This window comes from Silurus aristotelis, assembly GCF_946808225.1.
Source record: "Silurus aristotelis genome assembly, chromosome: 15".
In the NCBI taxonomy this organism is placed as follows: Eukaryota; Metazoa; Chordata; class Actinopteri; order Siluriformes; family Siluridae; genus Silurus; species Silurus aristotelis.
The window spans coordinates 5,157,966-5,173,163 of NC_139588.1; the positions used below are offsets into that span (position 1 = coordinate 5,157,966).

The 15,198-nt window shown below is 39.1% G+C and overlaps 2 protein-coding genes across 2 annotated transcripts in view; one reads left to right on the top strand and one right to left on the bottom strand.

Moving 5' to 3' along the window:
* Window positions 1-15,198, top strand: part of LOC310738067 (uncharacterized protein) — a gene marked incomplete at its 3' end in the record, with an annotated part of 255,387 nt that overhangs the window by 48,664 nt on the left and 191,525 nt on the right. The window contains exon 2 of the mRNA XM_083562986.1: window positions 5,886-5,955. Coding sequence (XP_083419112.1) covers window positions 5,922-5,955 — 34 coding nt within the window. The 5' untranslated portion in view covers window positions 5,886-5,921. The remainder of the gene's footprint in view (window positions 1-5,885; window positions 5,956-15,198) is intronic.
* Window positions 7,322-15,198, bottom strand: part of vsnl1a (visinin-like 1a) — a 38,799-nt gene continuing 30,922 nt past the window's right edge. The window contains exon 4 of the mRNA XM_083563158.1: window positions 7,322-9,212. Coding sequence (XP_083419284.1) covers window positions 9,015-9,212 — 198 coding nt within the window. The 3' untranslated portion in view covers window positions 7,322-9,014. The remainder of the gene's footprint in view (window positions 9,213-15,198) is intronic.

Sequence of the window (15,198 nt, forward strand, 5' to 3'; positions counted from 1 at the left end):
GACAGCAGTGGAAAAGGATTTCCAACAGACCTCACAATGTGTGAGAGAGATGCTCTGTGGCCCTAAAGCAGTTTTTTCTTACAAAGCCATGAATAGATCCAGCTCACCTGTTGGAACTAAGCCGTACTTCTCCCACTCTATACACTTTTCACTATCCTTTCTCCTCACTAGAACACTCTTTCCCCCTTTTAAATAAAGACACAATTTGTTCCCCGATATCAGCGTTGTCTGTGTTCTGCTTGATGCGAGCCGCTAGTGTGAAGAGAGATATGACGCCAAGGAGGCTCCGCCATAGAGGGAGTGGGACCAGGCCAAAAAGCAGTGCTGCAGCCGCTGCAAACGGGACAGGCACTTCAATGGCTGCCACGCCTCTCAAGTGAGGTCCAGGTGGTGGTGTACATGGGGACAGGAAGCTCCTCTCTCTCTCTCTTGCTCCCCTTCTCCTTTTCCATTAACCTCTCCTGTCTACCTCTTGGGCCTGTGAAGAGAGTTAGCTCAGGCCGGACAGTTCCCTGGTCTGATTCGGGCATTGGGATATGTGGCAGCGGGAGCCCGTTCGCGAGTTGAGGGGGGGAGCCAGAGAAAACGAGTGTTAAGACTACACCTGCAGATAATGATAATAATTGGTGTGCTCTGTTTTAGTCGGGCGAAGCACGATAAAGAAAAAAAGACAACAGCCTCAGTGGAGAGAAACATGTGTGATCCAAGAGCAGGAATGCACTGGGATGAAGGTGAATACAGAAAACTCTGCTTGTCTGTCTTTCTTTTAGACACGGATGAATCTGTTTTTGGTGGAAAATGCGGCACTGAGCACAGACTTTCTGAGAGAACACTGCATCAAGTTTTTGGAACCAGCTCTTAATTAACGTAAAAACACTATGTAATCTTCTGCATTTAAAAAACAGATGATCCAAGTCCTCTTTTCCCCACAGACAGTCTCCCTTCACTGCTGGATTAAGGTAGGCCACATGTCCATCTGTAGCTATTGCCCCGTGAATAATCCATCACTGCTGGTCAGCAGTACGTTTCTCTACAGGGGGTTTATACAGGGTCCTCTACCTGACCTGCACCAGAAAGTCTCTGGCCACCTTGAGGCTTTTTGTCTTTTTAGAGAGGTCTGCAGGACCTTTAGAGTGAGCTGGAACTCACTATCTTCAAGCCCCCTCATAAGCTTCACATGGATTTTAATACTAAGCTTCACATTACTTTCTTTGTCGTGTCCTTTAAGAAATGTGTCTGAGGTGTTTCTTTCTCTCTCTCTCTCTCACTCTCTCTCTCTCTCTCTCTCTCTCTCTCTCTCTCTCTCTCTCTCTCGGTCAAGTTAAACATGCTCCTGAGGTTTCCAGTGACCACTGTTCCTGCCCCTCTTCCCTCCTCAGATCTTCCCACTTCGTCCAAGCCTACCTCTGGAAAGTGTCCTCCTCTATTGGAGGCCACTCTGTGCAGCTGGGTTTGGGTTCTCATCAACGCCTCGGGTGGTTCCATGAAATTCCGGAGTAAGAAAGGGAGCTTTGAGGATGGATTTGGACTGTAGTTAATGTCAACAGTCTGTTACACTGACTCAGGACTACAGTTTGCTTCTGATCACCATCACTGCACCCCGCAACATTGTTTATCTGTAATCAATGAACATTCGGTGCAACCCAAATCAGGATGGGTTCCCACTTGAGTCTGGATTATTTTACTGTTAAAAGCGCTATACAAATAAAAATTATTGAATTGAATTGTCCATCCATCCATCCATCCATCCATCCATCCATCCATCCATCCATCCATCCATCTACAGCATTATTATTCCATTTCCCTTGGCAAAAATCCTTCCAAATTTACCCATGTCTAAAGAATTGGTTATGGCTTTCTCATGGGCCAACATCATTAAATTCCTCTTTCCTAAATGTAATATGGTGGAGAATAGGTTTCTTGACAGTGTGAAGAAGGAACTCCTACCTAATGCTGTAGACACCAATTCCCAGGTCTCCAGCCATGGTCGTGTGCGGTACCAGGAAGGATTAAAAGAGCGACATTAATTACTAACTGCCTGAACTGGGGACATGGACGAGTACAAGGTTGCATCTAACAGTGTACGCAGAGCGGTGAAGGAAGCAAAGCGGTGCTACAGGAGAAAACTGGAGTCACAGTTCCAACATGGTGGCTTTAGGAGCCTGTGGCAGGGACTAAGAAACATCTGTAAGAATTACAGACTGCCTCAACCCAGATTCCACCCTACGCTATATCAAAATAAGCTCAACCGCAAAACGGCTTACATTTCACAAAAGTAGTTATGTAGAATTTCAGTTGTATCAATCAGAATCATAGACATAATTTAATCAGTCTGGGAGAAGCAGCAAGCCCCAAGGACTATCTCTAACCAAAAGGTATCTGAGACCATGATTATCATTCACACAATACCCCTTCCTGACCTGCTGGGGGGCCGGCACCAGCAAAGGTGCGAATACTGGTGATTACCACCTGCTGACCTCCGCCCCTGAGAATGGTCTTTCCCAGCCTTTTGTTTCCTCACACATGTCCTATATCTAATTTACATTTAAAGGAAACTTCGGTCTATACTTCAAAGGGAAGAACAATATAAAATATCTGGGCAGAGTTTTCTCTGGGTTCTTTCTGACTTCGATGAACCCAAAGTGCTTCGTGTATTTTGTCACTGCTACGCTGTTATAAACTTCTTCATTACGATCTTTGTTGTCCTCATCATTTTTTCTTACACATCACAGACTATAGAACACCATCTTCTAGAATGGGGAATGCGGACGCTTCTCTGGCAGATGAGCTAAACATCTTTACGCTCGCTTCGAGGCTGCAGCTAACCACGCGAGGGGCGCTGGCCACACAAACAGCATTCACACCGAAAGCCGGAGAGGTAAACAGGTTGACCAGATGGCATCTCATTGTTGGGGGCATAGTGAATACCAGGAAGGCAGCAGGACCAGATGGCATCACAGGTCAGGTTCTGAAAGCCTGTGCTGACCAGCTAGCACTGGTGTTCAAACAGTCCACCATTGTTCCTGTCCCAAAGAAGCCCCAGCATGACTGCCTCAACGACTATCGCCCTGTAGCCCTGACCTCAGTAGTGATGAAGTGCTTTGAAAGACTGGTCAGAGACTTCATCCCTGCAACATTACCAGACACATTGGATCCTCTACAGTTCGCGTACCGCCAGAACCGCACTACTGAGGATGCCATCGTAAATCTTCTACAAACAATGATGAGCCACCTGGACTACAGAAAAGGGAATTATGCAAAGATGCTGTTTGTGAACTAGAGTTCAGCGTTCAACACCATAATTCCCTTCACGCTCAACTCTAAGTTGGAGGTCCTGGGACTCAGCCTGCCGCTGTGTCAAGCGCTTCCACTCCATGGAAGCAAACACAGAAAGAATGAGGAGGCGCCTCTTCCCGCAGGCCATTCCGAGTTTAAACCAGGAAACACCCAGGATCTAGTACTGGAACTCTCTCTCCATCTGCACAACTTTTTTGCACTATGACACTGAATCTCTGGACTGTCACTTTAACTCTGGACTTGCACAGCACAGTGCCACGTTATACCACACCATACCGCACATGGTCACTTTAAGGACAATCACGTTAATCACTTTAAATTTTACTGTTTTTACTGTCATACGCATCCATGTATATACACATATTTTCACATATATCTTCTTATATTTCAAGTTTTATATAGGTTATACTTTTTATTTATCTACCTTCTTTTTTTTTCTTGTTTTTATGATTGAATGCCAGACCGTTGTAAAAAGCATTTCACTGTATGTATGTGTATGTGACAAATAAAATTTGATTTGATTTGATTTGATCCTCTTTTCACTGATCATCCCTGTGATGTTTCTACAACTTGATTAGAGTCAGCCTGTGGTAAATTCAGTTGATTGTACATGATTTGGAAATTCATACACCTGTCTATATGAGGTCCCACAGTTAACAGTGCATGTCAAAACCCAAACCAAGCCATGAAGTCCAAGGAATTGTCTGTAGACCTCTGAGACAGGATTGTATCGAGGCACAGATCTGGTGAAGGGTACAGAAAGATTTATGCAGCATAGAAGATCCCAATGAGCACATTGGCCTCCAACATCCATTAATGGAAGAGGTTTGGAACCACCAGAACTCTTCCTAGAGTGGCTGGCCGGCTAAACTGAGCGATCGGGGGAGAGCCTTAGACAGGGAGGTGACCAAGAATTCAATGGTCACTCTGAAAGAGCTCCAGCGTTTTTCTGTAGAGAGAGGAGAACCTTCCAGAAAAACAACCATCTCTGCAGGACTCCACCAATCAGGCATGTATGGTAGAGCAGCCAGAAGGAAGCTACTCCTCAGTAAAAGGCTCATAACAGCCCGCAGTTTGCCAAAAGGCACCTGAAGGACTGCCAAGACAAAGATTGAACTCTTTGGGCTGAATGCCAAGCGTCATGTCTTCAGAAAACCAGGCACCGCCCATCACCTGGCCATTACCATTCGTACAGTGAAGCATGGTGGGGATGTTTTTCAGCAGCAGGAACGGGGAGACTAGTCAGACTCGAGGGAAAGATGAATGCAGCAATGTACAGAGACATCCCTGATGAAAACCTGATCCAGAGCACTCTGGACCTCAGATTGGGGCGACGGTTTATCTTCCAACAGGACAACGACTCAAAGCACACAGCCAAGAAAACAAAAGAGTGGCTACTCTGTGAATGTCCTTGAGTGACCCAGCCAGAGCCCAGACTTGAATCCAACTGAACATCTCTGGAGAGTTCTGAAAATGGCTGTGCAATGTGGGGTTTTGTTTGTAGAATTAATAATTAATTATACATTTAATCAATTTTGGAATTGAGCTGTAACATAACAAAATGTAGAAAAAGTGAAATATTCAGTATCAGTATTAACCAGTATACTATAAACCAATATTATTATATTAATCTATTAATGAATTATTTATTTATTCTGTTTCATTGTTTTTCCTTCTTTATTTCTGTCTTCAACAGTAAGGTCAGGTGCTAACACAATGGAAAATGTATAATTTTTACAATAAAGAAATAAAAATTCATTTTATTATAATAGATGTAGAGTAGGTAGTAGATGGTATTTACATGAAATCAGTTTTAATTTATACCCAGTTTAACCTTAATGTGAACCCAATTCCTTTACCCAGGGTTTGATATATAAGGCCCATGTGGGTTAATTTGAACTAAATAAAATAATAGTTTATATATAAAGAACATCCAAAGCTATAAGAATGGTTTATCCAAAGCAGCTGTTAGGACTCAGGCACAGATTATTAAATATAAAATCCATTAAGTGGACATGGGAAGCTTCATATTGCATCATGCACTTGGATGTCTTGATGCCTTTTTCTCAGCATGGACATACATGTAGCAGTGCTTGAGAGTATGGACATAACCAATTTATTTTATTTAATTTTATTTTACTCTGTTTACTTTACTTTTGCATGAGTAATTTTCCAGTTCTTTTGGATAAACATAAAACCAGAATTGTACCCTAGTAGTATTATACATGTTGAACCTGAGCTGAATAAGCTAGACTTTTTTATTTTATTTTATTTTGTATCACATTTACATTTAAATGCACAGCATTTGGCAGACACACCTAATCTATGCTATTACATTTACTAGGTAAAAGATTGAGAGCACTACAAGTCTACAAGATTTTTTAAATAAAATGCTAATTTAAGTACTTCAGGTAGGTTTTCGTCATTGTTTGAAGACTGTTCGTGACTTGTATGAAAACACTATGTCATGATTAGACCTTAGCACCCGATTAGACCTGGTACCTAAAATAATGAAGACTACAGCAGGGGACTCAGACACAGTCTCAGTGTTCAAGTCGAGGTTGAAAACATAAGTCTTTTATCAGTAGATTTTTCTTAGGTAAAGGTGCAGATCTGGAGGAATCATGGATATCGAGTGTTTGGTGAACTGGGAAATTTGTATGCTGTCGTCCCCTCACTCTCACACATTCACTCAGGTCTGTTGATGGTGGTGTGGTGGGTCGTCTCTTATCCCAGAGATTCCTCATGTGTGTGTTACCTTCTGGTTCCTGCCCCTCTTCCCTTCACGGATCTTCCCACTTCGTCCAGGCCTACCTCTGGATAGTGTCCTCTGTGTTTGCAGGTCACACTGCGCAGCTGGGGACGGTTTCTCATCAACGCCTTGTGTGGTTTCATGAAATTCCGGAGTAAGAAAGTGAACTCTGAGGATTTGGATTTGGACTGTAGTTAATGTTAACAGTCTGCTACACACTGACTCAGGACTATAGTTTGCTTCTGATCACCATCACTGTACCCCGCAACATCGTATATCTGCAATAAATGGACATTCGGTGCAACCCAGATTAGGATGCATTCACTCTTGAGTCTGGTTCCTCTCAAGGTTTCTTCCTTATGCCATCTGGGGGAATTTTTCCTTCACCACAGTCGCCACCGGCTTGCTCATCAGGGACAAACTTACACTTATAAAGAACATAATAATTTTTTATCACCACATTATCTGTGTAAAGCTGCTTTGAAACAATGTTCATTGTTAAAAACGCTATACAAATAAAAATTTATTAAATTGAATTGAATAGCAAGATGCATCAAAATCAAGTTATAAGGGTAATGGAACACTATTATAGAGTCTGTATGGTGCACATGTGGATTCCCCTCAATGTCACCTGACATGACTGTGTTCACATGATGGAGATTTTAATCAACTAGCGTTGTTGCTGTTACGTTGATTATTTACTCATAGTCTTGACTGGAAATCTAAACCATGATATTTTAAAAAAGTTAAATTATTATTCTTATCAGTCTACAATTTTAAAGAAATGAGCAAAATATGTTGTTTTATGTTTTAAAATACATACGTCATACATGTATGGAAAGTCCAGGAATTTAAACTCGAATGAAGAAGAAATTAATCAGAATTAAACGGATCTTATAAACGTTGTAAGACGTTTGTTTTTTTTCAGTCTGGAAAGGATTTCAAAAGTCTTATCGTAAAATATGATTGTGATGAAGTAAAACCACAAGAAGTCCTCCTATGGGAGCGTTGTATTAAATCCCTGTCTATCATTACTGAATATATCTTTAGTAAAAAATGATCTATCGTGCTCCTCAAACTATTCTTATGCAAACTATTTAGCTTACATTATGTGATCTTAAAAGCGGCCATAGGTTCTACAGATACACTTGACTGGGAAACCAGGAGACAAAAAAGTCTTACATGGTAAATGTGTAGATTTAATATTCTGCCAAGTTCATGACTATATCACATACACTAACTTCATGCAATCAAACTCAAGTACTGAGGGGAAAAAGGGCCATATATTGTTTTATTCGTTTGAATCACATCACAGGGAGAAGTGCAGCCATGGCATCAGGGACACATATACATGCAACATATACAAAATAATGAAAACCGTTTTGCTATCGCACAAATCTGGTGGCAGAGTAAAGCGAGAAAACGTTAATGTAAAACAGTGTGTGCAAAGCGCTTATTAAGGACAGGACATTTGAGACGCTAACGTAAAATCAAACTCGTGTTTGACAAGCCAAGCTGAATAAACGATGCAGACTGGTCTAGGAATGTGGACTGACAATTTAATTATTACTTTGTGTGGTCTATTTTGTTATTTTTGTTTGATCTAACCCCTCTAGAGGTTCTCTCGTAACTCCCGGTGAATTAAATGCAACCGAAACAATATCTGAATATTTCATTAACAGTGATATGCAATTTATCTGACACAATATACTGTTTAAGGTCATCTCAATAACAATAATAATAATCTCATCTCGCATGTATGAGTAACTGTGAAAAAGTTTTCTCACAAGTAGAGTCTACATCGTACAATCGTGTGTGCAGATTTCAGTACTTTATAATAAAACCATTTTTAGTCTCAAATGTTATTTTGTTTCAAAGTGAACAAATGCTGCACGGGTGCCAATAATTATCTAAGGCTCCTCATTATTGGTGCAGGTGTCAAAATTAGAGGTCAACAGATTAATTGGTTTTGCACTGATAGTTGTTAGCTGGAACTATCAGCTATTGGCAAAAATCCATACTGATAGTTTTTCCAGGTTGCTGGAGCGACGGAGAAGGTCTGCTGTCAATATACAGTGTGATAGAGGTCTCTATAGATGAATCACTGACACCACATGCATTTAGCACATTTTCATGATCAGTACTTTTTTTTTGTAATAAAGTTCTGTACTATTTTACATGGAGTGTTTTTTTCTTTTTTAAACTATCAGTTGATTAATCGGTTTTCAGCAAGTACAATTCAACCTAGCTATCTGTATTGGTAAAATCCATCGGTCGACATCTAGCCAAAACTAATTTTAAACTTATGCAGAAAAAAACATATCCCTTTTATCATCATGGACTTTGCATATCATAGTAAACAGCTGTTCCTAATATTTCAGTTACACAGAAACAACGTTTTGTTTTAGTATGAACGCGAATGTCTACTCACACAGTATAATAACTGAAAAATCTGAAATATGTCCTGTTACCAATGGATCTGATTTGTTTTACATTAAACAGTATTATTATACACTTAGCAAGCATTGGTATTGTGGTACAATAAGTGGTCGTGTATGACAGTAGAGCATGTCGGTGATGCTCAAGTTCTAAATGAACGAGACTGTATGGAAATGTATGTTCTCACACTTCACATATTGGCAGTTGATTTGAAGTTTATGCATCTATTCGATTTTATTAAATTTTTTTATATTGTGATGGTGAGAGCTTGTTTAGTGTGTGTGTGTGTGTGTGTGTGTGTGTGTGTGTGTGTGTGTGTGTGTGTTTGGATGTGTGTGCTTCTGTCTGTGCGCGTCTAAAATTTGTTAGCAAAGAACATTCTCATGCACACAAGTGTTTCAAACACAGAAAGCAGATCTATTGAAAGGTAGTCCAAGCATATTTTTTTTCTCAGTGGAAATAGCTGCAAACTGAATGGAACACTGATCTTCGGCACAGTCTCTGGCGTTTCACTCGGACGCCACGCTTATTTTTGCAGGTCACACTGCAGCAGTAATACGATGGATGGGTCGCTTTTTGCTGCCTCTTTGAACTCCTCCAAACTGATCTGGTCGTCGTTGTTCTTATCCATCTTGCTGAAGATTTTGTCGACCCGCTGCTCGGGGGTAAGGCCATCCTCGTTCATCTTCATCATGATCACAGTTCCCACCATTTTGTAGATCGCCTGTAAGGGGGAGAGTTTTGATTCAACTTTTATGAACAGTTTCCTTATTCTACTGTGTGACAGTATTTTGTTCATTTAAATGCAGGGATATTGGGATAGGACACGTTATCTGACCAGGCTTACATCACGGCTATACTGATCGCTACAAAATTCTCCTTTTTTTGTTGAAGTGTTTTCTGGCAATATATGTCAAATGACTCAAACCTTATATTTCCTTTCCCAGCCTGACCCCTCACACCAACATGATCTGTAACTCCTGCTAAAAGGCCAGACACCAGTGACAGACCAGATATCACCAAGAAACCTGGTATAATTTACCACATTGTTCATAACTGAATACACTGATGATCTTTACTGCACAATATCCATTGGAATCTCTCTATTCTCATAGATTTTGGTTGTGTGTCTCTCCATAAGGGATGGTAAGATTCACAGATTTGCATCGGTGCATTGGCATAAAAGTTAGCCATGTGAGGCATCGATGTTTTTAACATAATTGCATCAGTAAAAAAATATATTTATATATAATTATTAGTGGATGCACTATACTTTTATTATTTAGAAAGTGACCAATCATTTATGACCAATTTTTTTGTATGTAGATTGATTTCTCCTCATTAAACTGTTTCTCAAGGTAAAGCTGCATCTTCCTGGAGACAGAACAGGAAAAGAACGACTGGTTTTACTGGTTTTTTTTCTATTTTTGTTTTCCTGTTTGTAAAAGGGCCATACATTTGTAGCTGCTTCACATATATCTTTATTGTAACGCATCGTTGGCTATGCATCGAGTTTCGAATTGCATCGGCCTCAGTTATGAAGATGCACATCCCTACTGCCCTCTGGCTCAAATTAATCCTCTTTAACTTTGCTTTTGTTTCATTCGACATTGGTAGTTTGAAATGTAAAAAAAGAAAGCCAAATAAATAAAAATGAATGATGTAAAATATTTATACTAGTTATAAAAAAATAAAGACTACTAAGGATTTAGAGGCGAAGTGTTTTATGAGGTTTAACAATATCTAAACCAAATTGAGCACATTGAATTTAAGAGCTCTGCAGCACTAGGCTGTCGTTCTTCATCACAAATCTTCACATTGTCTTCAGGAATCACAGGAATCATACAGCAGTTTCAGATTCATCTCCATCCAACTGAGTTTCTTAAAAATTCGTTGCCTCTCAAGGATGAAGAAATGGTAGCTTAGTGGTTACGGCACAGGACATTGGATTAAAAAAATCTTGATTTTAAATCCCAGCATTATCAAGCTGCCATTCCTGGGCCAATGAGCAAGGACTTTAACCCCTTAAGTGCTGAGTCCTACAACTAAAATAAATTGTAAATTGCCCTGAATAAGGGTGTCTATCAAATGCTTTCCCAGATCTGTGGCAGGTTGTTTTGTATGGCCCACTTATAATGTTCAGTGGTGGCGATAGCACCTTTCACCATTTTGGCTGGAAAAGTCAGATGTCCCAATACTTTTTTTCAGTGTACATTTAAATACCATGTCCTGGTCACAAACACAAAGTTTGACAGAATAAGAATGAAGAGCAATTTTATTTTATATTTTATGGAAAAAGTAAATAGAAAAGAAAATGTTTACACCTAGGAACAAAAATATCTTTTAAACAGAAAACTGACTGATTAGATGTTAGAATTAGAATATTCCACAGTGACAAAGACACATTAAGAACAAATGTCTTTCCTTTCAACCGTGTTCAAATCTCAAAGCACCCAATGCTCAGACAAAAAAAAATAAAAAATCTACACAATATATTTAGAAGGTTTTAAAGCTTTATGTATATCCGTGACTCTATGACTATAAGTATGGAATTTGTTTCCTCATCTGCTTACCTTTTGTCGAAGTACAAATAGCACATTGTGACTGTGACCGCAGGAAAAAAAAAAAGGACCCTGCCATATCTTGTTTTTCAACCGCAGGGGCAGTTCCTGCTTCCTGCTTTTTACTAAAAATGGCAATCCCTCAAATGTTGGATTCCATCGGGAATGAGGTCTGATAAGGTAACAATTGAGGATAAATATCGCTAAACCTCACATGGGTTAAAAAAACAACAACCACTCAGTCATAAGTAGATGTTGAGCTCCACTGTGACACTGTTTTAATGCCCCTCCTCCTTAAAATTTCCATGGTGAATGGCAGTTAATAGAAGAAGACACATGCTCAATTGAATTTAAACATGCAGATGCAATTATTCCTTTTACCTCTGCACTGACCTCTGTGAAGACTACAGTCTTTTGGTAGTTTGTGTATTCTACCTGGTCTTGATAGTTTTTTTTCTTCTAAATGTCAGGAATTCTTTTGGTTTGTTCAATCTACAATTGCATCACACTTCCAACCTCCGAGATCATAAGGGAAATCATTCTGCTAATGCAGCATTCTGTATTTGATGGCGAATGAAATGTGGACCCGCATATTTCAGATCTATTGTCTCACTACAATCATGTCTGGCACGCAGAGTGTAGGCACCCGTTTCTTTGTTTGAATTGGAAAACTGGAAAGCACAAAGAATCCAGTGTCTGTTTCTCACCTGCTGGTCTGCTTCTCACACCATTGTAGAGCGGAGCAATGTGTTTGGTGGTGGTCAACATGAAAACTGTAAGAACATGTATTTTCATATATGATGATTCACTTTCTGTGAATTGTTCCATTGTCGTGTGGTCACACCCTGATTGTTACGAAACAAATCTAGTGATCAGGTGATGTATCCCATGCCATAAATCTACTGCAACAGTTTCTAAAACCCACTTTTCCATGAATGGGGTGAAGGTGTCATATAACTGTAATGGCTTGATGTCACAAAGTCACAAAGGTGTTTCTTCTTATCTGAAATCATCTGCTAGTTCTATAAAAAGGTGCCTTTTACAGCAATTCTTTCTTTGCATATCCCAGGGATGTTAGGAAGCTGAGGGCAGCCATGATACAGCACACCTAGAGCATAGAGGGTAAAGGGCCTTGCTCTAGCACCCAGCGGTGGCATCTTGGCGATACCGGGGCTTGAAAACCCAACCCAACGTAGCTGTATGCCAACTGAGATCCATGATGACCTGCTGTGTTAGAGTTGGAGTGAAAGAACTCAATTGTCCTGTATAGGGGCTCTGACATCAAGTCCACTTAACACTGTCTGAACCCCAAACCTCCTGACCTACATCAGTACCTGATCTCACTAATGCTCTTCTAGCTGAATGATTAAACATCCCTACAGCCATGCTCCTACATCTAGTGGAAAGACTTCCCAGACAAGTGGTATAATAATCTGGCAACCCTTGTGCGTGATAGTCACATGTCCATAAACACCGATCATGCATAACATAATGACCACCTGCCTAATATCCCATACGGAAATCAGATATATAGCAATATATGCAAAGCACATATTTTGCATAATGTTTATGTTTGGATTTTACTGATATAGAAATATTTCATATACATCATATACATGTACATATATGCCGCAAATGTTAAAAATTATTTTAAAAATATATAAAAACGTTTTTATATATGTAACATATATTTTCCCAAATACACACACACACACACACACACACACACACACACACACACACACACACACACACACACACACACACACATATACATATATAAATATCACACATATATACATATAGGATACATGTTCATATATGGGTAAAGGATGTTTACCCTTGTATTTATAATAGAAACACACAAACACACACACACACACACACACACACACACACACACACACACACACACACACACACACACACACACACACACACACACATTGTGCTTGTGCAACACAAAAACTTACTTCTTTTCCAATTACTTATCATTTACTTTACTACCCAACTACCTTACACTTCCTTAACCCTATTAAATAAATGGTCAAAAGAAAATTTTATTTTCAAACATTTACTGGCACTTTATAATTGCTTTCAATTGCTTTGTCTAACAAGTAACAGAGATAAACTAGGAACCAATCTAACATTAAACATAATGTAACAAATCGGTAACATTGCAACATTAAACATTATTTTCGCATTTTCAAAGTAACATCAATTTGCACTTTCTCCTGATCTGGAACTTGAAACACATTTGATTGTGTTTCAAACTGGAGTCAAAAATGTTGAAAAAATGTCAATCCTAAAACACACATATCTAAAAAAAAAAAAAGAAGAGAGAAAACAAGAATCAACCAAAGAAATTACACAAGTAAAGTTAAGTTTATTTTAAAAAAAAAAAGGGAGGAAAAAATACTATAATTCAGTGATTGAAACATTTTTTCTACTGAAAAATGCTTAATTTACACTTCATGTAAACAATTTGTTTTAACATGACATCAAACCTTTAAATGTAGATGAACTTTCATAAACAGTCGACTAAGTGTGTCCAACGTTTTGGCATACAAGGCAAAGGATAATTCTAGCAAAGTAAAATAAATCATACACAAGTCATTTGCTTTGAATATGACGCATAAAGGCGGCCGTATATCTGAAAATGATCCATGTTACAAATGTTTGCTAACAGGTGAGAAATCCTCTAAACGTTTTTTAAATTTAGAACATTTGTGTTTCTTTAAGAGTTCGCATATTATCAAAGGAAAATGTACGTCGAGATGACAAAACTGTTTAAAAAACCTAAACTCATCATCTGTAAAAGATGATGCATGTTAGTGAGTCGACAGTAGTCGATTTTATAATGATATATATTTTTTTATTGAAGGCTGGAAATAGTTATTTCGCCCATGACTGCAGTCACGGCAAAACTAAGACTGATTAAATCATCAAAATTTTAACTGTTCAAGTGTAAATCATTTATAAATATAGAAAATTTCTTCACAACTTTTCATCCTACTCTTCCTTGTCATTGAGTCAGTATTGCAGAAAGTATTGCAGGAAACATTCCTCCGACTTGCCACCATCAGAGTTTTTTTTTGCTGTTGTTTTTTTTTTGTGACTGTAAGGCGCAACATCTACTTTTGCACCTTACGGCCGTAAATGAGGTACAGACAATGTAATTTCATCAGGTTGGTTTTAAATCTATTACAATCATGTTATAAGAGAGTAATTCCGAACAATAATAGTTATAGCATAATGCATATATCTTATTTGAATTGTTTGCTTCTATTTAAAGAAGAGCTTGAATTATTTCACCCCCTTGCATTTACATGTATGCATTTGGAAGATCTCCGTCCAACAGCAGAGACAATTTACTCTCTAGGATTGTATTAGTGTTGAAAATTCCAATGAGCAAATTCTACATTAACATCTACAGTGAGGAAAATAAGTATTTGAACACCCTGCTATTTTGCAAGTTCTCCCACTTAGAAATCATGGAGGGGTCTGAAATTGTCATCGTAGGTGCATGTCCACTGTGAGAGACATAATCTAAAAAAAAAAAACAGAAATAGTTTTTTAAACTATTTATTTGTATGATACAGCTGCAAATAAGTATTTGAACACCTGTCTATCAGCTAGAATTCTGACCCTCAAAGACCTGTTAGTCTGCCTTTAAAATGTCCACCTCCACTACATTTATTATCCTAAATTAGATGCACCTGTTTGAGGTCGTTAGCTGCATAAAGACACCTGTCCACCCCATACAATCAGTAAGAATCCAACTACTAACATGGCCAAGACCAAAGAGCTGTCCAAAGACACTAGAGACAAAATTGTACACCTCCACAAGACTGGAAAGGGCTACGGGGAAATTTCCAAGCAGCTTGGTGAAAAAAGGTCCACTGTTGGAGCAATCGTTAGAAAATGGAAGAAGCTAAACATGACTGTCAATCTCCCTCGGACTGGGGCTCCATGCAAGATCTCACCTCGTGGGGTCTCAATGATCCTAATTAAGGTAAGAAATCAGACCAGAACTACACAGAAGGAGCTGGTCAATGACCTGAACAGAGCTGGGACCACCGTTTCCAAGGTTACTGTTGGTAATACACTAAGACGTCATGGTTTGAAATCATGCATGGCACGGAAGGT